Here is a 27,296-nt window from a genome sequence, read left to right on the forward strand (position 1 = left end):
ATGAGTGAAAGTTATTTTAGTGATCTACTCTCCCAATTCTAAGTCTTGCAAATTCCTTATTTGTCCAGTTCTTATAAAGGCTGATTGAACAATCAATATTTAGTCTCTCTCTGTTTCTGTACACACACATTGATTAGTTCCAAGATTTCATGAGGAAAAACCTTGATGATTTGATGCAGGTATTTGCTATGCAGCATTGTGGGGAATAGCTTGTGTGTCTCCGTAGGATAGGTTAGATAAAGCAGGTTTCAAGCCAGGAAGAGAGATCCAAATGGCATGGGGACACTGGCTATGAACTGCTATAATCCAAAAGAATGTAGAAGGGTGATGATGGGGAAAATATATGCTATGGCAATATCTTGAAATAGCAGAGATTAATCTTCGGTAGCCTCCTGCCTCTCTGATTCAGAGTAAGACCAGCCAAAATGGTTTAACCTGAACATTTTCTGCTGGTCATTAGAAATGAACCTGATTTTGTGCTATTCCAAGATATTCCTTTTTATTTAAGCGGCATTTTAACTGTTAGTATTATTTGATCTTATCTGGCCAGGGCGGCTTATTTTGTATTGTATTTTTTGGATTTTTAATGTTTATATTTATTGTAATTTATATTATAATTACTTTTATTTATTGTTGTGAGCCGCCCCGAGGCTTCGGCGAATGGGGCGGCATAAAAATGTTTTAATAAATAAATAAATAAAAATAAAATGTCACTGGAAGTATGATGGTCTTAGAGACCTCTCCCTTACCACAACCTCTCACACCCCAAGGCATAGTGATGTAATTGGTTACTATTGAACTTTATTCTGGCAGCTTCTTAGAAGAGTGGGAAGCCTGGGAATGCTTTAACTTTGGGTTCCAGGCATAACTTGACAATACTGCCTACATGCACCACCTGGGCCCAGTGGTAACCCCTGTGTCTTTGGGAAAGGGAATGGAAGCCTCAGAAGAGGACAACTTTTGATTTGTCTTTGATTACGGATTAGGAAATATTTATTCCTGCTGCATTCAAATTTCATGTGCCCTGTTGCTAAGCAGTTGACATTTTTGTGAGGTGAAGATGGATGGATGATAATTAAGTATAATGATTGTAAGGGTTTCATGGGAGAAAGGGTGGTTTCTGGGATGCGAGTAATAGCATAGTTAGAACTGAGAAGGCCTTGTGTCTTTTTCTTTCTAAACAGAAACATAGCAAGGCATCTTGCAAATAATGGCTACCAGATTTTATTTTATTGTTGCCTCACCCTAAAATCACCCTAAAATAACATTGGCAACTTTCTCTGGCTTACACCTGTATTATCTGTGAAGTGATCAAAGGCTAAATGAGGCAGGGAAGCTTGAGTTTTGCAGCTCTGGTCTGCAGTTAAAATGTGCGGGTGAAAAAAGGTGATGCATTGAGGACTGGTTGTAATAGTGGTATAGAATAATACTGAACTTTTGTTCGAAGTTGACGTGAAAGAGGAGCTTGAGAAAGACATCTCCCCAACTTTGCTGGCCTTTTAGGGCCAAATTAGGCACTGCGTGATGGTGGTGACGGTTCCTGCAACTGACTTGCATCTTACTTCCCCAGCCCGCCCCACATCTCCCTGGGATGTTTTCTCAAGGAAAACATGATGGGACTTCATTGTGTTCACCATTTCCAATGCACTGCAATAACTCACAAATTGGACTAGGGGTGTGGAACGGATAACGGCGATGACCTGTCATTCTTTTTCTAGATGTTACTGAAGGGGACTTGCAGAGCGAGACTGTTTTAGGTTCTTTAGTATCCCTTTGACTCCAGCATCCCGGCTAGCAGAATTAAACCATATCTCCACCTACTGGCAGTTTGAAGGAAAAATACCAAGCATGTTTTAGTGCATGTAAATATTAAATAGCTCAATGCACTTGACATGCAGGTGTCAGAAGCTTCTGCTGCTATGCAAATAATTCCACATGAATTCCAATAATTCCTGAATGAGCAAGCTGTTCCCACGGAGGCAGGGGCAAGCTGCAAGCATCGCATGGATTGTGTTTGCTTGAATCTCAGTACTTGGAAGGAGGAAAGATTTGCCTGAAGGTCACACTGTTCTATCTTTAGGCTTTTTCCAGCAACTTCTAAGGACTATGCTGAGGAAACCTCTGGTTTATAGCACATAAGGGATGGGGTGGGGAGGCAACTGTGGATGCTTAAGACCTTGATGTCTACCCATTCTATCCCTGGGGAGCATCTCTAGAGTTTGTATTTGCCACATTTTGAATAGAAAGTTTCATTCCTCTGTTCTTCAGCTCTAGCATTGATTTAGTTTTCCCCTCCCTCTAGCTTTTTCTTGCAGTTTTCCTGGCATTCAGTTAGAACCTGCTGACTGTAATAGTAATTATTAAATTATTAATGGGTAATTAATAGTTATTAAATTATTAATGGGTAAATTAAATGTAATTTATTTACCCATTAATCCCATTCACCCAATACTTTTTCTGTGTCCTGTACCCTTTGAATTGTTTTGAATCTGCATTATTCATGATCGCTTCTTCTCAAAATGCATTTTCTTTTTCTAATTCTTATTGTATGTGTTGCTTAAAAGTAGTATTAATGCTTTCGCTACTCTTAGTGTGATCTTACATGAAGTTGCAGGAGTGCTTCCTGATTTTGATACTCCTGTGATAAGTGATTTGTGAAGGTGAATTTGCACCTGAAGATGGAAACCAAAGCTCTGAATCTGTTCATTCTTCTGTTTCAGATTTCACCTTCTCTGTTTCTGCCTTTAGTCCTCTTCATACCATTCTGTCTGACTGTTTACTAATCTCAACCTTGGCTGAATTGTCTTAACACTGGTGCGCATCTTAAGTGCCTGTGGGGAGATGTTGCTTCCAGTACCAGAGTATGCTAGTTACTAAGATGCCCTGCTTGTGGGTTTCACCTGGGCATCTGGTTGGCTAATGTGCAAGCAGAGTACTGGCTTAGGAAGGCCGTTGGTTTGATCCCACATGGTTTTCCTAAATTCTTATGATGACTTTACATTGCTCTGCTATGGTGGCTTCCTCCATGTGATCAGCTGTTTTGGGTGGCTCACCATATGGATTTTTGGTTCTCTGTATGCTGGTCTCTAAATGACCAAATGAAGCACAGTAGAGTTTGGAGAATGGACATCACTCTGCTGACATGAGTCCAATATCAGTAATAGCAGAAGTGAAAAGCCCAGTAAAATAAGCTGAATCATAGGAGTATAAACTAATGGAACTTTGTTAGATGACAGGATCAAAAGCCATGCTGATTCTTACATCTAACAAACTTTGGTCCCTGGTTCTAGACTGCTACCCATTTTTAATCTCAGCTGTTATCTGCTCAGTTGAACCTGTCAATCTCTTTCCTTTTGTTGCTTTGGTCTGAGTGCAGCTATTTGCCAAATGTCTGGCAACAGCAAAAAGAAAAAGGAAAAAAAATCCCATGGCTGTGGTGTAGAGGGCTATGGAACAAACCCTTCAGTGTTTTGTTTTCTCCTAGCTTGGCTGCTTCCATTTAGCTACTATTGAGTTTTGGAACATACTAGATACACTTTTTTCCCAGCTGCTTTTTATAGCTGCTGCTCTAAGCTAGAAGGTAACTGTTGGAGGCTGTGAGTTGATACCCTTGAACAAATGAGATACACGAGAAGTTATTGAAAAATCTAATTTTGAGAAGTTGACTCATATCCTGGTTAGCTGAATATATCTTTTTCATCTCTCTCCTCATCGCATCTGATTTGAAATTAAACAAACCAACAACTAAGAAGAGCCCTTTTCCAGAAAAAGCTGAAAAGCATGAGAGACCCTGGTTTTCTAAGTTAAAAGTTCCTTGCATTTCCTTCTTTCTTTCTATTTCTTCCTCTGTGTTCATAAAATTTCTACTACCTTCTGTTTCTCATAAATTTTCCATATTCCACTGCAATAACCAGCCTGATTCTCTGACCTGGCCTGCTGAGGGTCAGGTAATGATTAATAAATATTTGGCATTAAGAGCCAAGTTTCACTTACTGTTTGTGCTTTTTTAAAAGCATGTTTACTTTGGAAACTTCTGCTGTGAAGAAAAAGCTGTTGCTCGAGGACAGAGATGTTCCCCTACATAAGGACAAGATAATAGGTTGCTGAGATTCATTATCTTGAGATGAACAATTACAAAATTAAGTGGTCTCTAATCACTGGGTAAAATCTTTTCTGTGGTGCACCCGTTACCTTCACTGTGGTGTTCTTTCCATACCTCTCTGTGTGCACCATAATAGTTCTACAGTATATAATCATATACTGTAGAACTATTATGAGAAGAAACATGTTTTCTTGAAGGGGCGTTGTTCATAATCTCTTTGTTGTGGTTCCTCAGCTCTCCCATTAAGTACTGATGCGTACAGAGATGCAGCCCTCAGCTGCTTGCACAGTGTTATGTAAACGGTTGGTGATTTCAGTGTTCGTAGAACAGAGTTGGAAGGGGCCAGAAGGCCATCGGGTCCAACCCCTTGCTCAGTGCAGGACACTGAATTAAGCCATCCCATTCAGATGACTGTCCAGAGGCTAGATGCTTTTCGAATGTCTCTACTGGGGGAGAACCCACTACTTCCCCAGGTAATAGGTGTTGCTGGTTTACACTACCACAAAAGCAACAGATGTGATTAAAATTGATTCTTAAGTACAGTTTCTTCCTGAAATACCTGCAGGTGTTCATTTTTTCTAGGCAAGGCCATTAACTGCTGTATCTACTTCTGGTTTCACCAGGGAATTGGAACCTAAGCTCTACCCTATGACTGGATTCACATGTCACAACAGGTCACCCTGCGTGGTTACTGTGCTTAGTGTTTTTTTACCGGGATGTGCCTGACAGACAGTTGGGCTCATGGTGGCAACTCTCCTCTTTCCTGCCGTTCTCCTTCCCTCTCAGTCCACAGAGTCACTGTAGGAGGTATGAGACTCTTCTCTGTGACAGCTGCAGTCGGGAGCCAAGTTCAAATTTCACAGCTGTCAAGCTCTCCCTGAAGCACAGCAAAAATGGCGGCGCTGGATTGGCAGGGCCCTTTTCCTCCTGTTCTGGTAGAAACCACTGCAACAGAAGGGAGGGTGCCTTTCAGGTGAAGGGGAGGATCAGCCAGGCAGTGCTGTGGAAAGGAGCAGGGCCACTCAGGTGATTCCCCCAGCCCAGCACCTGCAGTGCCTGATTTTCAGGTGCCCTCTTCACCCGCTTCTCTGCCATCCCTTCCCCTCAGACAGAAGGGAGCCAGTGGGTCCTGCTGCCCAGCTGATTCTCTCGCCAAATGTCCAAAAAGCAATTCCTGTCCTGTTTTCCTGCTGTGTATCCTCTAGAGGGTGCCATGTTGTAGCAGAGTAACACAAATGCAAAAGTAGAAACAATGCTTCCAGGAATAATGTCCCCCAGTTTAATGCTTCCTTCCCTTGGCCCTGCCAGGAAAGTATCCCGAAAAAGAAGAGAAACAGCAGCAAAACTGGAGGCTTAAAACTTTGTCTATAGAACCCACAAGCACACAATAGATGCCTTGTGCAGAAAAGCTCTGAGACAAATTTTTTTATGTGTAGTCAGCCCTTGGTTACAGAACAACCTATTGCAACAGTTGTAAGATGACATAGTAATAATGCTGAAGTGAAATTTTACTACACTATTCCTGGCTTGTAACACATTTTTAGGAAGCTGGAAAATAATCTGAACTGGGCCATTGTCAATAGAAGAATATGTATTGGTTTGCTAGGATAATTTTGGAGAATAGGTTTTTAAGAAAAACAGATTATTTACTGTTTTTAACAACCATTTATACTTATAATTCAGGTGATCATTGAGAGAATAATGAAGCATTAACTTGAAAGGCAGCTGAGATTAATTTGGATAAGACGCAAACTGAGCACAAATTTAACTGGTTAAATCCATTAGAGATCAAGTCTGGGAGAATTTTCTTATCAAGACTATTTTATAAGCTTTGCTTGGTGCCAGCCTTAAAATCTGAGCATCATACACACAAAGTTCACTTTTGTTTTTCTCGGGAGAGCCGTTTCTGAAGTGTCTGTGCCACAGTGCAGAAGACAGTCATGATTTCTTTCTGGTGTACTGATTGCCTCCCATTCGAGTTTGTGAGGAATGTGCCAGAAGACTTTCTAAAGAGCTTTTATATTTCTGGACTGTACACTCCAAGAATTATACTGGCAGGTTGGGATCCAGAGTTTCCATGAAACATTCCCATGGGAGGAAGAGGTAGACGAGATTTTTACGATTTATGCTTTCCCCAGCAGTCCTCTATATTTCCCTGAACGTCTGTCCAGGAGGATCAGGAGCCGGGGGGGGGGGGGCTGCAGGAGGAAGGCAAATCACTGAAATTGTTCCCCTCCCCTCCCCTTCCTTCACCAGTAGCCTCTCCAGCAGAGCCATCCCTTTTGTTCACAGAAGAAACCTTTCTGTTTTCAGAAGGACAATTCTGCATCAAACCCATTATAGTTATACTTCAGCTTTATAAAGATAAAGCTAAGCTTTATGAAGCTAATGATGGAATGTTACTTTTTAGAAGCAGTGACATACAATCCCAGACAAAATTGGTGATAAAATGTAGCACTGCACACTGCCTTTTCCAATGGAATTTGATATATTTACCTCCACAAAAGCCTACGGTGGGGAGAGGCTTGCTGTAATGCCTAAAAGTTAAAGCAAAGGAGATCAGTGAGCTGAGTAAATGTATACTTCTGTGAATCCCTAGGACCACAAATACATACAATTCTAAGCTATTTACTTGTTACGACATTCAAAGCCAAGGTGGTTGATGTGGTGGTTAAAAAACTCCAGCATGTTATCTCCTAATAGACTTGATGATTGTTGTAACTTTTCAAAAAGCTATGTAAAACCTTAATTACAGATCTTTTTCTCTTCCAGGAGTGGGTGGCATATTCTTTTAAAATCTCTACTGAGAGACTCTACTGTATCACTGAGAGCTAGAAAGATGTGTTCTCTCCCCGGCCTCATTTCTCCTTTCTAGCCCTCTCTGCCTTTGTTCTGCTAGCTGGGAACAGTTTGTTAGCATCTTCCATCATGTCCAGTGTGGCTAAGACACTGAGCTTCCGTGCTAAGGAGATGGAAGGGAAGAATGTGTGATCCAGGCCCCAGAGAGCTATATAGTAGGACTCAGTGTAAGACAGATCTGGATTTTTCAGGAGATGCAATAAACTGGCAAGGATTTCTTATCCCAGTGGAGCAACAACATTGATCTCTGCCTTTCAGTTGCACTCCTGAAAGATCAGAGTTCCCAAGAATGCATTTTTGTGTGGAAAGAGTGTGAGCTTTGTTCAGGTCTACTGCGCAAAATAAAAACTTGCACCCAGAATTCTTTAATTTTAAGGGAGTATTTTTTGTGTTGGCCTCCAGTTACAAGATCTGGACGTTCTAGTTAAAAGTGAAGTAGACTCTGCAAGTCTGATGCTTGCCCACTCCTTCTGTACAGTATATTCTGGAAATTATTGGTGGTTCTCAGTCAGAGTTGGTGGCAGCATCCCTATGAAGCCCAGTTATTGAGCTTATTATTCATCTCTGTGAAGCCCAATTATTATACTGAAAGTTGCTCAGTCAGCCCCTGTAATATCCCTAATAATTCTACTTGTGCTGATCGCAAGATCATGAATAAACAGTGCCCAGCAAGTACAGGAGCCACCTATCAGTATGTGGGGCTGGCACAAATGCCATGCTGATGTGTGTCTTCCACCACAGTGCAAAGAATTAGAACTCCGTGCTGGATTCCTCCAGCACAGCAAGCACCATGCCCTCATTCCCAGGAAGGCAGCAAACAAAGCCTTCATCCAAGGCGTTCAGACTTCCCTCCGAAAGAGAGTCAAATTCCTCACAGTATCGCTGGAGCCGGCCCTATGGCCTTGTACGGAAGGGTCTGTTGTGGACCTGTAGATCAGTTGGGAAATAAACGCTTCTTATACCAGAGGCCCCGTGCTAGATCCAGGGCTGCCGTTAGTGGATTTGCACCACAATAGGGGCCCCCTGGCAAGAGTCCCTGGACTTTCTCCTCCTCCCACCGTCGTGTTCCACAGTGCAGATGTCTAGGAGAGAGAGGCCAGACTTGTAGTAGCTGTCTACTCCTGGCACAGCCATGCACCAACAGCAGCCCATGGCCAGGCTTTCCACTGGGAGACACCCACCCTGAATACGTGGCATTCTTCCTGCCTCCCCATGTTTAGTCCTATATGAGAGGGGCAATTTGTAAAGGCTTATGCTACAGTAATGCAATCCAGTCTCTGCATTACTGTAATCTCACCCCATCTGACTTTGCCTGGAGTTCTCTGCCCACCTAGCTAGAGTAATGCGACTTCAGGTTTGCACTGTTACAAAGTGCAGGGAGCTAAGACTGACTTCTGCCCTTTACAATATTCTACTTCCTTCCTTCGATTTAAAAAATGCAACTACTCTGTTGTTACACAAATAAGTGTAACCTCTAGAGTCTCATGCTACAGACACTGAAGAAATAATTTCTATGCAGGCAGAAAAATAATTATGACCTTTCTGTTTTACTGCTGCATATACTGGATTACGTGGGCTTTTATTCTCAGTGGAGAATGTGGGTAGGGGGATTGTATGTTACTAAGTAAAAGTCTATCACTTCCTAAGAAGTTTAATATACTTAACTTCCGTACATTCATCCAGAGGTGTGCTGTAGCATACACCTGGAGGAAAATTACTGGATAGAGCTACACGAAGCAAAGTATGAGAGATCACACTGTTTCTGCATTTGTACGCAGTCCCTCGTTCATCCACGTGTCTTCCTTCTTGTTTTCCAGAGAGAAGATACTCTAGGCCACGTTCCAGACCCAATGGCTTGAGCTTTGCTTCTCACCCTGTGGCAACCCGACAAGTCAGTGAGACTGCCTTGACACCCCTGACGGAGCAGGAAGGCGAGGCTTACCTCGAGAAGTGCGGGAGCATCCGCCGCCACACCGTCGCCAACGCTCACTCTGACATCCAGCTCTTGGCCATGGCATCCATTATGCACTCAGGGATGGTTGTGGAAGAGCCTGACAATGGTGACAAGTGCCTCCATCTGCAGCCCAGCTTAAACCACAGGCAGTGTTCCAGTGAGCCCAGTATAGCAGACGGACCGGAAGGGCTGGGAACACCCACCTTGCAGGAAATGACAGAACTGAACTGCACATCTGTCTGCTGAAATGCCACATCTGCAGGGCCAACACTCGAGTGCACTAAGAGAACCCTGTTTTGTTATGCATCGCTTGCTGAGAACAGAACAGTGGAGAACTTCAACTCCAGGAATGGGATTTACATGTTGGGACCTGAGCGTGACAAAATTTGGGAAAAACTGTTTCAGGTTCTAATTTTATGGGGCTTAATTTTTGGTTTTGTTTTCCAGCAAAGGTACAAGCCTACTCATTTCAAGCATTCTGGCATTCTCTCTTGTCCCAGTCCTCTCTTGGTTTCTTAGAGCTGTTGCTCTAAGTTGCTCTTTCCCTTTTTTTTTTCTCTCATCCCTTTTCAAACTCAGGCAGGGAGTGTCCTAAAAGTCTTGTTTCGTTCTGCTGCGCAGATCAGGGCAAGTGAACCGGGAGGTGGGCAGAGGCAAGTGCATTTTCCCCTCGACGCTCCCTGCGGTAGACACAGGAAACCAGCCCACAAAGGTGCTGCCATAGTCTGTGACTTGGCAGGGCACCAGCAGTCGGTCTGTAGGAAGCAATGGACAGGAGTGGGAGTGAAGAACCAGAGTGCCTCATCTCCAGCATCAGAGCTACACAGAGCAGCCCCACACCCGCCTGCATGAACTGGGTCCCATTCCATGACAATAACTGGAAACAAGGCTCTGCATACTCAGTTAGAAGGCTTTCTTTTCAACCCTGCTTTCCTCAGGGATCACTTACGTATATTCCAAGGAATTAGCTAAGCATTTAGAGCTCTGGAAATTCCGCCGGAGAATTTCAAGCACCAATGGTCAAGCATCCTACTGGTGAGCTTCGTCTCTGTGGTTGTTAAGGAATCAACTCCAGTGGTGATCTGCTGAGCATCTGACAGTGGTGGTGTGCCACTGAGGGTATTGGCTTCTATAACTGTATAGCTTAGCCTTCTTTAGCTTGGTGCCCTCCAGATGTTTGGGGCAAATCCCAGCCTTCCTGACCATTAGCCGTGCTGGCTGCAGCTGATCAGCTCTGATATCTAAAACATCTGGAAGGCACCAGGCTGGAGGAAGTAGTTGAAGTAGAAAGTGAATACTTGGGAAATGGTTTCTATGTGCACCAGGAATGAAAGAAACCTGTTTTGCTTTGTTAAACTACATAATGAGGTGTACTTCATCTTTCAGCTGATCGAGCCTTTGGAGGCCACCTTCCTGTTCTGCTCCATTCTCGCTTCTCCCACAAACTTCATCACCAGGAAAGAGGGAATCCCTTTCTGAAAGTTGATGGGTGCCGCTGTCTGGGATTTCAGGCTTCCTATTACAAGAAATGTGACTCCTCCATCAGAGCAGAGCTCTGTTTCCAAGTACTGCAGTAAGGCCAAGTCACAGTGGGATTGCTTGTGCATGGAAGTGTTCTTACGGGGTTTTGGGTTGCCTTCTTCCCTTTACCCTTCCATGATATTACTGGGGCCATGGACACAATGGCAACTGGGCTTTTTTAATTTGACAAATACATTGTCATACCGTATTTTTCTTCTGTGTGATCTTTGCTCTGCATCAATTACCTTCCATGTTTGCAAAAACATGGGGCATTAACTTCAACCTGACTGAAATTAAGTAGAAGGATCTGTCTAAGGTTTGGCTTAGAGGTGCAGAGATAAATGTTTGGTGTTCGTAGATTAGCACAATTCTGCTGTGATGAAGTTGGCTTTTATGACTTTTATCCAAAGCAAAATTACTTTTATCCAAAGCAAACTGTTTATTGCAATCCATGATCAGATTGAAGGATATATACTATATATACCATCATCACTAAGATCAATAACATGTCAAGTGTGCACTCAAATGCAATAGAAAAAGGCAGCGACTTTTTCTGTAACGAAAGGGTTCATGGTGGCTCCTCTATAAGATATAGGAAGAAATTTGCCTCTGCTAGGCAATATAAATGGAAGCGTAACCAATTATCTCCTAATATCCCAACAGAAATTACAATATATTTAATTATTGGTCTCTAAATCCCTGAACCACAGAAAGTTTGGAATTAAAAACTCTCATTGAATCATCTTTTCTAACATAATGGCCAATGTAAATGCAAGTCAAACCTTACAAACATAGTTCTTAAACAATTAGCTTATTTATTCCTACTGAGGAACTGGATTCCAGAAAAGGACTTTCATTACACTCGAAAAACCATCTGAATAAAATTGGTAAGAGATTTTCAGTTCATGACCTGCCCTGTTGGCTTTAATTAAGGCAAAAAATAAGATAAGTATTAGCAAATCCCAGTCTTACATTCTGAGTTGCAGATACAAGTTCTGCCTTTCTACATGACACTGTTATCTGCTGCATCTACTATTGACTCCACTGCAAAATTGACATCCCAGCCCTATAACTCTTGCTGCTGTACAACCTCCAAGTGGTATAATGGCATCCGTGCAATACGCAAAAGGAAATCATGCTTTCACCATCTGAGATACAGCTTTCTGAAGAACTCTTCCTTGTTCTAAAAAGACTTCCAATACACAAGCAAAACTGCAGCCTCGCAATAAAGGGAGTGGTTTTCAACCTTTCCACAGCTGGCGACCGGTGAAAACAGGAAAACCACCTCAGGGACTACTAAGGCAGAGACAAAAAGTGCCATACACATAATACACAGTATTCTGTGTATTAGTTTCCAAAGACAATACCAAAAAAAAAAAAAAACAAACCCCAAAAACCAAAACAACCAGAAACCAAGCAACAAAAAATGCCAACAAAGGAACAAAATACTGAAATCAGTGCAGTGGGGCTCCCAGCTGGCTCCCATCGAGCCGTCTCCCCTCCCTGGCCCCCGAGTGGCAGCAGCGCACCCGCCCCCCATGCAATGCTAACCAAGGAGGACAGCCAGCCTCTGTGTCAGTCTACGGCGAGTAGGATGTGGACCCCCATGGACCAGAGCTGGTCCACGGACGGGGTTGAAAACCACTGGTCTAAGGAGCTCGTCAACAGCTGTGAACAGGGAGGGAGGGACAAGCACAAAACAAAGGCCTTGTTTTGAAAAGCACTAACTGCATCTAGAATCACATCCTGCCCACTACAAAAGTTAACTAAGTAGGATTTTAAAAACACAGTTTATCTTGCTTTCTGGTACAAGTCATTCCCAAGCTTGGCTTGAATTCATATGTTTAATGTAGAGAATTTCCCAAGTGATTATCATGCTAACCAATGGCAAGGTTTAGCTTGATAATTTTACTTTTAAAAGCTGTTGGTGGTACTCAGAGAAGGCAGTGGAATGAAGTGAGAAAAGTAAGAAATAGAAACCCTTTGATGGATGTCTTAAAACTCATAATGGAACTTTGGTTGCTTGGTTTCAGTTGTGTAAAATAGTAGAGGCCCAGTTCAGAGACCTTTCCTTTCACATACCACAAGGATGGAAATCTAAACAACAGCAGCTCAGTTTTACATAACATCTCACAGCACCTCGGTTTTACAAATACCTGTATTTTCTCACGTTTCTTTGCTTTCAATTACATTTAGTTCTCGGAATTCCCCCCCCACACCCTTCATTGCCTCTCTATACTATATACTTAGACCTAAAATGAACATTTTCTTTTATTTGCAGCTTGCAGCAATGGCAGGGCTTCTTTCATGTACAAAATGCAGATTGTAGGCATAGGGTGCCCACTCTGGATCTGGACCAGAGCTGTGCGGAGGGAACCCTACCTATCAAATGAGGATCAAAATTGGGTTCCTTGCACTTGCTTTTGTGTAGGATGAAAAGTACATACATATGTTATGCGTTAAAGGTAATGCAGTTTTGCTCTCAGCTTTCTTAATGCCACATACACACACAAATGCAACCACCTTTCACAATTCCTCATAGCAATAGTTACTAGTGCAATGCACTGACCACAAGATTCAATTCAGACCCAAACTTGAAGATGCAGAAAACAGTTCCAATTCTGCTCAATCTGAGCTAGAGACTACCTGCTTTGAAATGGATACAGTATTTGGTCCCAGAACTTCACGTCTTTTGCTAGAAGTTCTTGAGGTTTACAGGTAGAGAAGTGTGCTATGAGGGCTTTTTGTGTTAGAGGCACTTAAATCTGGACTTCATTTTAATTTCCTATCAGAACTATTTGAAATTTGCAGGGATAATTGTCCCTTTGGAGATCAAGCCTGCCAAGTTTCAGATAAAGAGGTGCAGGAACAGTCTTTACAAGGTGTGTGTTGAGTAGTGAGGTTAAATGTGTTAGTGTGTGTTGAGTAGTGAGGTTAAATGCAGGTTAACCTCCCTGCATTTTTGTGGGCTATTGACATGGGAATGTCTTAAGCAAAGAAATGTCTTTAGAAAACTGCAATCATGTTAGAAGCACATGCTTTGCTTTGTTTGTTTGTTTGTTTGTTTGTGGAAGTGTTCCAAGTTGGTGGGGGATGGAGTGATATGTTCTCTTTACCCACCTTCATGAAGTTTTTCGTATGTTATATGAATACAATACATTTCAAAGAGGTCTCTCTGGGCAAGCAACAGACACCATGTCAGGAGCAGAGAGTTACAATGAATTTAACACTTGGAGACTTGTTTGTTTGTTTTTGCTCCACTGGCACCAAAGCTGCATGAAGGGCAATAATAAGAGGGAAGGGAGAGGGAACCAGAGACAGAAAAACTTGGAGCATTCAGTGCTTTTCAAGAAAGCTCCCACAGACCTCGTTCATGGTGCCTGCTTCCATCAGACTGAATGTGCGAAGAGCACAGACCAGTCATGTGATAGTAAGATCCCTTCCCGCAAGAAGTTATTGTGAAAAATGGAGACGGACCCTGTGTGCCACCATGGGTTGCTCACAAAAAAGTTCAGTATTTATCATTGCATCTATGTCCTATCATCCTTCCATTATCACAGTCCTTTAGCCTAATCTGCAGGCTAGAAGTGGACAGGAGGGCCAATTTTCTCTATCATTCTTTTTCCTTGTTTCCCATCTCAGCAGGTCACTGCAAGTATCTGACAGGTAACATTTCACTTGGCTTTTGGAATTAAGTCCAAATTTTGCAGATTGCCCACTTTGCTCCCTAAGGCATGTTAATGTCCCCTTTGAACCATTTCTGTCTCTAAACTGCCTATTTTAAAAAAAACCCAAGCTATTGGCTATGGTGGTGGGAAAACCCACCAGGGAAAAATTAATTGTCTTATCCTCGATGCCTATACAGGGGCCCATTCAGATGCACTGCCCAACCCTAGCTTAGTGCTACATGCATAAGCCAAAGTGTATAGTCTTCCTACTTCCACCTCTGGAGAAGTTGCTAGAGCATGCCAAAAACTAAAAAAACTGGTCCCTGTTTAAAACTAAACAGTTTGTTGTGGTATCAAAAAAGAACTTGCCTTAGTTTTAAGTATGGTTTCTCTGAAGAAGCTAGGATCACCAGACAGTTTGAAGCTGTTGGCTTTGAACTGGCTGTAATTAGAAGTTACTACAGTGGAGATGGTGCCCAGCTCTCTCGACATACAGCATTCCCAGCTGGATAGTCAGGTTCAGAATGGGAAATAGCTGAAGGATGGGAGTTGGCAGGTGGCACTGAAAAGTCAAGATGAACAAACAAGATTAGTCAAGTAGTGCCCGAGAACCAAAGCATATGTTGGGTATGGGGAAGACACGGTAGACCAGGGAGGTTTAGCTGGGGTGGAGCAGGAATTCCTCCATTGGCTAAGGTGGCACCGAGTCAAATGAGCAGACCAATGGGAGGGAAGGACATCCTTTCAGTCGGGAATCAACTCTTTACATGGGCAGAGCATACTCCCACAGACTGGAGCAATGGTTCTCTTGCCTGATGTGACTTGTTAAGCTTCATAGAAAACATCTGGTAACAGTGCAGAACTTGTTCAGTTCTAATAAAGGGCTGCATTCTAAAAGCATTCCATTTTGGTCTGCTGGGAAGGAAAAAGAGGGAGAGACTTACAGCAACCACATTTCATTCCAGTTCAGCTACATTGGATTGTATGTACGTATGTATGTGTGTAAGTAAGTAATACAGTAATAGTGATAATACAATGATCATCCAAAGAGTGAAGTGGAATGGATGGCACCAAATGGATGCTACCTTAAGTCTTTTCTAGAAATTCCAAAAGGTGTGGTATATACTGTAATTTAGTTCTCTTTGAAAGCAGGCTCAACTTGAAGTGATTCTTCTTAGTGCAACATCTCGCTTTCCCTCCTTGCTAAGCAGCACAAATGCTTTAGTTTTATTGAAAACAAATGCCGTTTCCTACAAAAGTTGAAAGAAACTGGTTTCTATATTAATTTTTAATCTAGGCACAGCTCATAAATCCTGTACTAATAACGCTCTGTCATCACTAACAGCAGGTGCCTCACAGCAGGGGCTGCCTTTGGAAGCACTTTCAGGCATGAGTTGCCATCTTCCTCCTCTTTGTTTTTCTTCTCAGCTTGGGCAAAATAAAATAAATAAATCTTGACTCCTCTAATAAATGAGTCACCTTGATCTTCTAGACTGAGGACTTATGAATAATTCTGGTGGGGTTGTTTGGGGTTGGGGTGGGCAGGGGAAGAGAATCACATCTTGAATTGTTTAATACTATTTTCATGCATCCCAATTCTAAATGTATACAAGATGCTAGTCCCATTCACTCTTCTCCTGTGAGTTATGTTAGCTAGCTCTACATTCTCCACTGCATTCCCACTGCTGTCCCCCATATATTGAAGGCAAACAGCACAGATGGTTTAAGCTGAGTGGGGGAGTCTACTTAAGTTCAGTATCTCCACTGCAGACTGTCCTCTGATGTGCAGGAGGGAGGTCCTGGGAGGGATGCGATAGAGGGAAGATACCCCTGCTCTCCCCTCACATAACCCTAGTTGCACCGAGAGAAAAAAATACACGAACACCCCCATTCTCTGGGTTCATGAACACACAAAGCTGGAATGTTATTGCAGGTGTCCTCATTTCACGTCCGTCTCAGTGCAGCATTAAAAACTCTCAGGGCTGTCTGTACCAATCATCCTTCATTTTTTGTCCCACTGGAATTGTAGGGTTTCCAGCCATGGAATTGCCTTCCTTACAACCACCCATGGGACATCAGGGTATGAAGACCAATATAACTCTAGCTTGGCTTTAAGACAGCTCTAAGCTAAGAACTCTTGCATGCTTTTTAGTAAACTGCTGCACAGCTCAAAGCCCGGAAGGGATAGTCAGAAGACTACATGCCCATTGCAGGCATGTAGGAGGAACAAAACCAACCTTGCACCATGTAACCGAAAAATATTAGTAATTCAGTGACCTACATCTAGCCAAATTCCTGTCAAAAGAACCTTGTCTAAGCTTGTTTATGCTGTACCACAGAAACACATTGTTTCTACCTCCCCTCCAACATGGGGAGAAAACTTGTTCAGCCTTAAAAACATAAGGGGGAACCCATTTTCCATTCATTCTTTTGCTAATGCCTTCTGGACAGATTTTCTGGTAGGAGAAAGCAGAGGGAAGGTTTCTTTCTTTCCTGGAAGTACTTTCAGTAAAGACTTTGCCTCCCTAGAATGCCTAAGTTTGATTTTCCGATTTACAGGAAGGCAAAATGTTCTCCAGTTTGGCCTTTGGGTGGAGAATGCCAGCATCTCTAGAAAATCTTCAGCATTTTTTTTTTAAAGTAGTTTCGGGGTGAGTGGGTATGGAGCACTGTTGTTCCCCATAGCCAAGCACTCATGAAATTGAAGACCTTGCCACAGTTCTGTCCGGTAGTGAAGTCTAGAAGCTGCTTTGCATTGTTTTGTGTTGTTTTTCCGCATGCCTGGAGCACTGAAGGGCTTGCTTAAGCTTGCAGCATGAACCCTGCATGGAATAGCATCAATGTCATTGCCAGGTGCCCGGCTCAAATGTGTCTGGAATGGAGTCCAGGTTGCATGAAGCAGCTGCTTGATTTACAGTTTCTGCAATGTTCCTGTCTTGGTGCTGGGTCTTAACCACTTCTTGTTATTTAAAAAAGCAAACAACCCACAACCCACTCCAGCTTTAAGTGGCTATTAACAAGGTGAAGAGGTGTGTTGCTGGAGGGTTCCCTGCAGTGTGCATTTAAGGGTTTCTTCCTCAAAGCTGTAATACATATATTCTCAGTAGCAGGATTTCCATTTACCATCTATAATTAGGTTAAAACGTGCAATCACAACGTGAAAGGAAAACAGTAAAATCTAACTACTTACCATTGTTCTGCCAAGTGTTGCAAGGGGGAATTTCATGGTTTTACAGCATGTGTTTAGTTAAACAGGATTGCAGTTAAGTTACTAAAGAGAATTTTAAAACCTCTTTCCTTTAAATTGTTAAGTTACACACACAGCTCTGCAAACCATTTAGCTTTCAGAAACCATTTAGTAGAGCAACACTGCCCTCTTGTGTTAGCTTTATTCTCCGTAGGCACATACAGGCACCAATAAATAATATCTTTAGAGAATCACTTTTCCATGCAATTGAGGAGTTCAAGTTAAAAGGCAAGTTCAGTAATAGGCCCATATTAAATACCTTATCTTAAAATAGGCAAGCATACTGCAAGTCTTCCGAAACTTAGTGTATCTGTACAAACATCTTACAGTTGAAGCCACTTTATCAGTGATGGGATATGAGAAGTTCCTCAGGCACAAATACTTGGTTTCATTTTCACTACACAGGCAGTAAGTTGTGCTCAAGTTATTTAGAGTATTTAGCAGCTAGCTCATTCTTTCCTCAAGTCCTAACCCTAAACCCCAGCTAGTTCATCTAGCTGGATCACATGGAAGCCAAGGAGTGGAATCCCCTCTCCACAAACATTCCCCTGAACCTACGCCCACATAGGATCCTTATGCATGGAGCAGCAGGTGCAACCCAGGTCTTCCCCTCCAAGCATCCATCTGTGTTCTACTGAGGAAAGCTTGCACAAGTATTTTGTCTTAGAACACAGGAAGTAGCCTTATAATGAGTTGGGCCCTCAGTCTGTTGAGCTCAATATTGTCAACACTGGTTGGCAAGAGCCCTGCAGAACTTCAGGCAGGAATATTTCCTGCTCTATGATGGGGGGATTGATCTTGGGACCTTCCACAGGTAAAGGATGTGCTCTACCTGCAAGTCACACGTAGTCTCACCACCAGCTGAAAAGCAGCCAGCAGCAACACTTAATACTGGTAGCAACAGCCAGTGACCAAGAGGCCCAAAGGTGCGTTTCTGTTCCCACTGGCCTTACCACATGCAAGAATAAAACTGCAGCTGCCTATCACAGCTGCAAAAAGCCATTGCTTTGGTTCTCTGTAAAGGAACTAGGGCTGCTTAATTCTCACTCTGTTTCCCCTTGGTTCATTGATAGGCTTCATAAGACTAGGCACATGGGGAACGTGAGGATAGCAAGTGTGTGCTGTGGCCTTGCACACATTCAGGAACATTCTTGAGCCCCAGTCAAACTTCAAGGTGCTCCCTTCCTCCAGGTTTTGTAAAGGGGGAGCACTTTGCCACTCAGTCATACAAGGTGCATCAGTGCTGTGCTACTTCTTGGGCACAAAAGAACTAACACAGGCCTATGCAGGCACCCAAGTGAATCCATTTGTGGACTTCCTTGCAAGACTGGTCTATGCCTATTAAGAGCTTAAGAGCCAAGACAATGGCTGGATATGTTCTGAGAGTTTGTCTCCTGCCAGGATGGTGGCCATTTTACCTCTTATGATAGAAGGCCTTTTTCAAGATTTAAGTCAGCCTCTGAAAGTTGTTAGAAGGGACAGATGCAGTTGCAAAATGAGCCCTAGATTCACAGTCTCTTCACACCGAGACACTTCAGCTGTACATTTATTGTCAGTGGATATGTAGTCTGGGAGAAGGTCACTAAGCCTAAGTGTTGTTAATAGTATTTATGTAGCACTACAGCCAGAATCTATGGCTATCCAGATGTACACCAACTGCCATCAGCCCCAGCCAACATGGGTCAGATGGGTGATATTCGTTGCAGTCTTATATAATCTGGACAGCCACAGGTTCCTGAATCTCTGCACTAGAGTATTCAAAGGCGTGTGCAACAGAGGTTGTAGTGTTAATTTCTTCCCACATGCACTTTACTACAGGCAAGCAAGACACCCCATTTTCTCCAAAATTTCCTTTTGTGATCAAAAGAGGAAGACACAGAGAAGCCATAAAGCATGTCTTTTAATTTTAGTTATAGGAAACTGATATAGCAGTGCTAATAATGTCACTTATCCATTATGACAAATGTCTAATTGAGGAACTGTTTCATGCCTTCCACTGGAAGAAACAGATACACCATTTCCCGTAACAAATACACTGGAAATTTTGTGCTTTGAGCTCACTTCACATGATTAAACACACTTGAAAATAAAAAAGCAATACTAAGAGTAGAATAGCTTTCCCCAAACTGGTCCTCCAGACGTTTTTGACTATATCTCCAAGGTGGAAATTGTAGTAGCACATCAAGACACCAAGTTAAGGAAGGCTGTGCTAGACTGATGCCACTTAACTCCTTGTTGCCATTGAAAAACACACTTTGCTTCCTGTTCTCTGCTACAAGAAAGGACACCAATTCAATAGTTCTGCTGAGTATTGCAATGAACCCCAAAGCTTTAGCACTTTTGAGCTTTTTTGTGTGAATGTACTGGGAGTTTCAAAATTGGTCTGCCTTATATGTTAGAAGCTCCTGCCAACCTTGCAGTTCGAAAGCATACAAATGCCAGTAGATAAAAAGGTATCACTTCAGTGGGAAGATAACAGTGTTCCATGCACCTTGGTGTTTAGTCATGCTGGCCACATGACCATGGAAACTGTCTGCAGACACACGCTGGCTCCCTCGGCTAGAAAATGGAGATGAGCACTGCTCCCAACTCAGATATGATTGGACTTTAATGTAATGGGAAAACCTTTACCTTTAATATGTTAGAAGACAACAAATCTAAAGCCCTATCATGTAGTCATCTTCTTAGCTAGATTCAGACTCATATCCACAAGTCTTTGGCATAAAGTTTTTGCAAACAGTGTCCAAAAAATGGCATTAGAAGTATAAAGATTTAATTAAAGTGTGATTATTATATAGTCTTGTGCATTAGTTAACAAAATATATTCAGATAAATATTATTCAGAGGAACTAGTAGAATTGTCACTGTTGGGTATATTTTGAGGCAGTGAAGAAAGGCAAAGAAACAGTATCTCATTGCCACTATTCAATCTTCCCTTTACCAGTGTAGTTTTTCAAGGATGCTGGGGCTTATCACACATATTCTGGCCATGGGAACAACTTGGAACCATTTTAGTCTCAATGTAATTTACTTGCTGGGTACTTCCAGAAGAAAGTCTCTTGCATTCTCTCACCAGGACTTGACTCTGAATTGGTGGAGATATCCAGAGCGTTGCCTGGTCCATTTTCATTGGCTGAGTTTCATTGCTACAGCTTGAGAATGTGGACAAGGTGTTTGTGCAACTGAATCTGTACTGGATCCTTGCTCCTCCTGGCTTGTAAGAGCCAGCAAGGAAGGAACCAGTGGCTGGGCCAGGGAGGTCATGAATGCCTCTCTGTGAGAGTGTGTGGTCCCATACTGCCTTAAAAGAGGTGGTGAGGCCACTTCTGAAAAAGTCCTCTCTTGACCAGCTATTTTAGGACAGGAGCAAACATCCCTTTCCTGGGCAAAGTTCTAGAAAGGCTGCTTGCCAATCAACTTCAGGTATTTTTGGATGTTACTAATTACTTGGACCCATTTTAGTCAGGGATCAGGCAGCCTTGGTCACCCTGCATGATAACCTATGCCAGACAGAACTAGGATGTGTGTGTGATCCTGTTGGACCTTTTGGTGGCTTTAGATACCATCGATCAGGGTTACCTTCAGGAGCAACTGAATTGGGAATAAGGAGCACTGCATCGCAGGGATGGCAATCTTGAGAAGATGGTGCTTGGGGAATATTGCTCAGCTCTGTGGATTCCTCAGCATGGAGTTCTGTCCCCCATGCAATTTAAGTTTTACAAGAAAGCACTGAGTGGGGGTCCTCTGGAGTTTTGGAGTGTGTTGCCATCAATGTACTCCCTGATCCAATCTTTGTCACTTGAGGCTTAGGTGGTCTCAGTGGCTTGGAGTGCCTTCTACTAGCTTTGGCTGGTGGTGCTGAACAGGAACAGCCTGGCTTCAGTAGTTTACACTCAGGTAATCTTCAAGTTGGATTACTGTAATGCGTTCTAATGGGCTGCCCTTGAAGCTGCAGCTTTTGCAGAATGCAGCAGCCAGATTAATAACTGGAACCTGCAGGACTTAACATGTAAGATCGGTTCTGACCCACCTGCAGTGGCTGCCTGTATCCTTCTAGTTCCAATTCAAGGTGCTGGTTTTCACCCATAAAGCCTTGCACGCTGGCTTAGGATCACAATTCTTATCAGAGTGCTTCTGCCAGCCATGATCTACTCAGACAATAAGCTCAAATTCTGGGGCCTTCTCTGCAGTCCCTCCCATCTATGGATCATCTTCCCCAGTGCAGCCCAACTGTGTTGAATCTGTTATCTTTTTGGTGCCAGGTTAAGACAGCCTTCTTTTTGGAGACGTTTTAAAAATTTACTTAAACATGCAGGGGCTTGTGGGATTTTACCCCTTTCAGATATTTGCAGGTTAATTTTTTGCCATTGTTTGTTTTAGGTGTTTTACACTTTTAAATTTTTTGGCTGACTTTTATGACACTTTTTAAAATTGTCTGTTTTTATTGACTTTTGTAAACTACTGAGAGTACTTCATCTGTGGGGTGGTAGAGGTATGAATTTAATAATATTTTAGTGTGCGTTTGTCACTAAAGTGATGCTATCTGCTGGGGTTATGTTGCAGCATTAGTATGTAAGACCTAGAGGATATCTTAACAAAAAAAGGTAAGGAATGTATGGAATGCATGCTTGGACTCAGAAGGCTGCTCCACGATCTTACAATGTAACAAAAATATGTTTCATTTCCAGTTCTATATTCCCTAAATTTGGGTAGTAGCAATCGTTTGATGTTCTGCACACAAACACATTGTATTTTTGACTTCAAATATTTCTTCCTATATTATAAGCTTGGAAACAATTGTGAAATAATTATCAAAACTACACAAGGAATTAATCTGTGATCTTAGACCTGCACTTGCAAACAGCACTCTCTCTTGCCATACAAGGTAAAAGGGAGGCTCTCATGTTCTCAAATGCAGCTATCTGCTCAGTTAGCCATGAACAACTGTGCATGCAGGGTTCGGATTATGGTCAGGCATACTTTTTATTTCTATTCACATTACATGCCACCTCTTGTAAGATATCACCTCTTATAAAAGTATAGCTTTTATACTTATACTGTAGACAATTGGAACTATAGAGCAGTTCTCACACTATTTTTGTTGGTGTGCAGCAACTGATACAATAGTCACTTCTGTAATTTCTTAAGTTTCTAAAGTAATCCCAAGGTACTGTGCAACATAAAATGCTGAATCAAAGAGAGCCCTGTTGACTGTCATTTAAATCAAAATAAATAGAACACACAAAGGGAAGGGAGTAAGCACAGAAATACACTAAAGGAAAAAAAACCACACCATTGTGTTAATTTGAATAAATAGATTAAAACATGTACTTCCTACAAGTGGACAGGCTACGAGTGTCTATTTGAGGAAACGCCTTCCAAAGACCACACACCAAAAAAGAGAGAGGGGAACTAGGGAGAACACAGATTTAATCATGGATTCGACTAAAATAACGATCCATGCCTTGTGATCCTTCAGGTGTTTTAGCCTCCAACTCCCATCAGCCTTGGCCAGCATAGCCAATGGTGAGGGATTAGACCAAAACATCTGGAGGGCCACAAGGCATCCATTCCAGGACTACAATAATGGCATTGAGGAACACATGAAGGTATAGCTATGAAGACAGACAAGCAGGAGAAATAGCGAGATAGACAAGCAGGAGAAAGAGCATGGAAACATTTAAAATAAGTACTAAGATTTTAAGATAAGTATGATAAGGAGAAATTGTTTTAAGATGTTTACTCATTTTAAGAAATGGGTTATATTGCATTTATACAATTAACCTGAGGCTGTAACCTTATATGCATTTACCTAGAATTAAATTATATTTACCTCAATGGAATTTACTTTTGAGTAGAGAGGCACAGGGCTGTGCTAAGAAAGTGTAGGTCCATGGCCCATGCATCTCTACTACTGACATACATGATGCTACATTAGCTTGAACACTCGCCCATTTGGCAAACCAGCAACTGCTGTAGGGGTTGTGTGAGATACAGATTAAAGTAGCACAGTGCCACCCTGCATACGGAGCTAAAGCTTCTTTTTTTAAAAAAAACTTAAGAAAAATAGTTCCAAAATAACATTTTTTCTGAAGTAAAGGGACTGACAAATCCAAAAATCTAAAAAAGCAACTGAAGAAGACTGATTCTACAAGAGGACTCATCTATGTTCTTGCTATGAATTCATGAATTAGATGAGAAATTATTCATTTAACTTCAGTTTCTGTAGTACACTAATGGCTTTAGCTAAAGCTAAAGGCTCCAACTAATGGGCAGCTGAGGAAGAAGGAATTTGGTTACCTTTTCTGTCAAGAATTTTGCCTCTTCTAGGGAAATGAAAAGGGTATGAACTGAATAGCAGTGGACAACACTGTCAGTAAGACCCCTCCCAGGAATAGTATGCACATATAAAAAAAAGTTAAAAAGGAAAGCATTTCCTTCTTGGCTTGTGTAGCACATGCCCATATGACATTACTTAGAAAACCCTCACGGACTTCCCAAGTGAGTATAGGATTGACACAGTGGTTTTTCTTTTGGGGGGGGGGGAGTACAAAAATGTCACCAAGATTCACTCTATGTAAGTAGAGAATATTCTGCATTGCACCTTTAAAAGGAAAAAAGAAGTAGAACACAGAAATTTCTAGCAATAAAATGGCTCTTGTAAATGCTTGAAGAGACAGCTGGCTCTTTAAAATAATGCAGGTGGTACAGACAAAACTATTATGACTGGTAAAGGCCTTTTAAGTCCTTGTTCCCAATGAAGCATCTCTCTTGTACAATTGTGGAAAAAATGGCGCAGAAGGTGGCAGATGAAAAATACTGGATGATTTGCTATTACAAGATTTACCAGCCAATAATATAATCTTAATTGCTTTCCTCATTTTACATGCATAATTTAGCAGTGAATCTTCTGCTGCTATTATGCTGAAAATGCTCCGTTTACCTGCCAAATGCTTGGGACATTTTGCCAGAGAACAGCCTTTGTCTCCAGTCCCTCTATCCAAACTTTATAGATCTAAAATGGAATCTCTAGTACGGATATACTCTTTAAGGACCATTAAAGTTTTGCTCATTTGGGATGCAAGTACACTGCACTGAATGGTATTATAAGGATGAAAGAAAGTTCACATTGTCAAAACCCTGTATAGCCATAAATGCATTTCCAGCACTAATGACGCATCTGGCACTGCTCACTGGTACCTACCACACTGCTGATTTTATTGGACACCTTATTGGCAATACTGAAGACACATTTACTCTTTCCTACATGAGAGCCAAAGTTATCACTCAGCCATCTTTGACCACAATAATATTGTTCATCAAGCTGTACCGAATGCTGGCTGTTTACCAGTGCTCATGAAGTTCTGCAACCACAACAGGAAACTGGCACTTTCTTTAGAACAACTCCAAAACAAGCTAAAATGAGCATTGCTGGAATGGAACAAGCACCACTCCGAAAGTGCTATTTCTGGTTAGTTTTCAGCAGTTCAAGGAAGCACTACTTCCCATTAGGCTATTGGTGATATGAATGCCTTTTGTGGTAATGTTGGAGAGTTATTGTTGAAACTGGTGTGTCAGCACCAATGGCTGTGGATCACAGGTTTCTTTACACAAGATGACAGCTCTCACAGAAGATTCAGGCCAATTAGCACCGCCAGGGAGATTGTGCTCCAGTCTAGCACCTTCCTTTGTTGATCATCGTGCACAGTAAAGAATTCTGGGTACAAAAAAAGAACTTCCTTACTAGTCCTCTTTAGGGCAGGAATGGCTTAAATCTAACACCCTTGGCTCTAATTAGATCAGAGTATGTGCAGAGTTATTCACTAGAACTATAAGAACTGAACACATGTTCGCATGTTTCAGTGAAGCGACCTGTAGTAATTAATAATCACCTAAGAGGGAACAGTCAGTGTTAAGGAATGGGTGAATTCCATTAAGCCTCAAGTATCTAATTAGAACAATAGATGCAAAATAAGATTTTTGTGGAATTCTATGTCACTACTAAAAAGTGCAAAATGCAGTTAGATCAGAGATAAACACAAACAGAACAGCCATGTAGAAAAGGCAAGTGTGTAAAGACAAGGATACCTCAAAACCTCTTCAGTTATTGCCATTGAGTGAGTTAACCAGGCCAGTGAGTCATAAAGCTTCTCTAGAACAGTACTGCAAGGTGTTTTTAGATGTAGCAAAAACCCACTAGCAGACACCGAGAATGGATTCTCAGTACTAAATCTGTACTGGCTATTGGCTATAAACTTGACTGACAACAATAAATGTCCCCAGAAGGGAGCAATAAAGTGAAGTCTACCAATCAAAAGTCCAAGCTTATTTCATATTTGCAGAAAAAACATGCCACTCTGAGCACTGACTTTCAAAGTCCAGGCTTATAAACAACATTCAGTAGTTATACACGTTCTTTTCTTTCTGCCTTCACACTCTCAAAACTTATTTAGTATATTATCATGGCTCAAAATTTAATCTCGTCTGAAAGCCCCCACTAACCCACTAGGTTATGTATTCAATTAACTCAGTTTCTCTGAGATGCCGATACCAAGATAATGGGAGTTAAACATTGTAGCTCTTCTTACCAATAAATGCAAGTAGAATTTGACCCAGCTTCTATACTAGAAATGGTACTGCTCTACTGCATGCTCTTGAAAAACAAAACAAGTATATCACCATCTGAAATAGTCATTTAGCTTACATGATAAGAACTGAGTGCACAATCTAATTCCTTTATGCCATAAATAGTAACACAAAACACTTTCTATTCCCTGAATCAACGTGCCACCTTCTCTGAATGGCAGTTTTATCTTTGTTCCAGAGATTTACAATTCTCATCAACCCTTTATTCATTTCAGAAGTTTTCACACAATGAAACAACAAATGCTCAACTGGTGGACTATGCAGTCCCATCTGTGCTACGAGGCTGAAAACCCTCTCTTCGAATACTGTTTAAGTCTAAACGTGTTAAAGCTTCACAACGAACCAGGAGAGTGTCCTCTTTTACATACGTTCTTTGTTTTAGTGCTTGCAGCTGCATAAAAGTCACGTATCCAAAACCTTTTGGGTTGCGAGGGGCAGTTGGACGCTGGAAGGCTGATAACTCAGGCTTGGTATCCATCACTTCTTCATGGTTATGCCTTGAAGGTCCGTCTGTCTGATCCAGGATAGAAAGCCTTATGGTGCCTTGGAAAGGCCAAGGCAGGAGACTGTCGTAATTTCCTTGCATAGTGTGAACGAAAAGAGAAATATAGTTAGCACAGCGCTGAGCATTTGGTAACTGGATGTGCAGGCGCATACAAAGTTTGTAACCAGGTCTTCCAGTATAGAAACCTGGGCTGTGGATCACAACAGGTTTTTCTTCTTCTTGGGCCTTGAGATAAGCATTGAAATTTGTAATCTTCCATATAAAAATGCCATTACACTCCTGTGCTTCTATTTCAGCAATCTGGTCCTCTAGATTTCGGATTGTACGTTTGAGTTCCCCCATTTGGGAATTTTGTGTTTCCATCTTTGCAATGAGTTCTCGAATCTGGTGATCTTGTCTTACCAAGCGGCCTTCCAATTGTTGAATGGTTTCCTTGAAGTTCTGGACTTCGGGGCTACATTCACATGAGGGTGGCAAACCTTGAGAAAAAAGTGATGGGTCAAAGGGTAAACCACCAGGGAAATTCATGGAAGTTGGGGTAGTAACACTGATGTGTCGGAGACTCTGAGCCATCATTCTCATATGAACCTGAGTGAACTCTTGCATATGACGTGCCAATTCATTTCTCTGCATCTACAATTAAAAAAAAAAAACATACAGAGCTTCATAGATTTTACACTGACTAAAAGTGAGTGTTGAGACTTAATGAAGAAGGGAAAATGCTGCACTGAAAAGGAGCACTGGCCAATGCTCTACAGGAATTGAGCAGAATTAACATGGTACTACTGTATAGG

General features: G+C 42.0%; 2 protein-coding genes across 8 annotated transcripts in view; one reads left to right on the forward strand and one right to left on the reverse strand.

Moving 5' to 3' along the window:
* Window positions 1–11,822, forward strand: part of PRR5L (proline rich 5 like) — a 77,510-nt gene extending 65,688 nt beyond the window's left edge. For all 5 annotated transcript variants that reach the window (XM_044436603.1, XM_044436605.1, XM_044436606.1 and 2 more), the window contains one exon: window positions 8,779–11,822. In XM_044436603.1, coding sequence (XP_044292538.1) covers window positions 8,779–9,161 — 383 coding nt within the window. In that variant the 3' untranslated portion in view covers window positions 9,162–11,822. The remainder of the gene's footprint in view (window positions 1–8,778) is intronic.
* TRAF6 (TNF receptor associated factor 6) overlaps window positions 1–27,296 on the reverse strand; it is a 56,206-nt gene that overhangs the window by 2,505 nt on the left and 26,405 nt on the right. For 2 of the 3 annotated variants that reach the window (XM_044436596.1, XM_044436597.1), the window contains exons 7-8: window positions 26,366–27,135; window positions 3,994–4,077 (exon numbers count right to left, since the gene is read on the reverse strand). In XM_044436596.1, coding sequence (XP_044292531.1) covers window positions 3,994–4,077; window positions 26,366–27,135 — 854 coding nt within the window. Of the gene's footprint in view, window positions 1–3,993; window positions 4,078–19,234; window positions 27,136–27,296 lie in introns of those variants that run through there. The other variant, XM_044436598.1, reaches the window with a different exon arrangement.

Source organism: Varanus komodoensis, unplaced genomic scaffold (genome assembly GCF_004798865.1).
Source record: "Varanus komodoensis strain SLA01 unplaced genomic scaffold, ASM479886v1 scaffold3, whole genome shotgun sequence".
Taxonomy (NCBI): domain Eukaryota; kingdom Metazoa; phylum Chordata; class Lepidosauria; order Squamata; family Varanidae; genus Varanus; species Varanus komodoensis.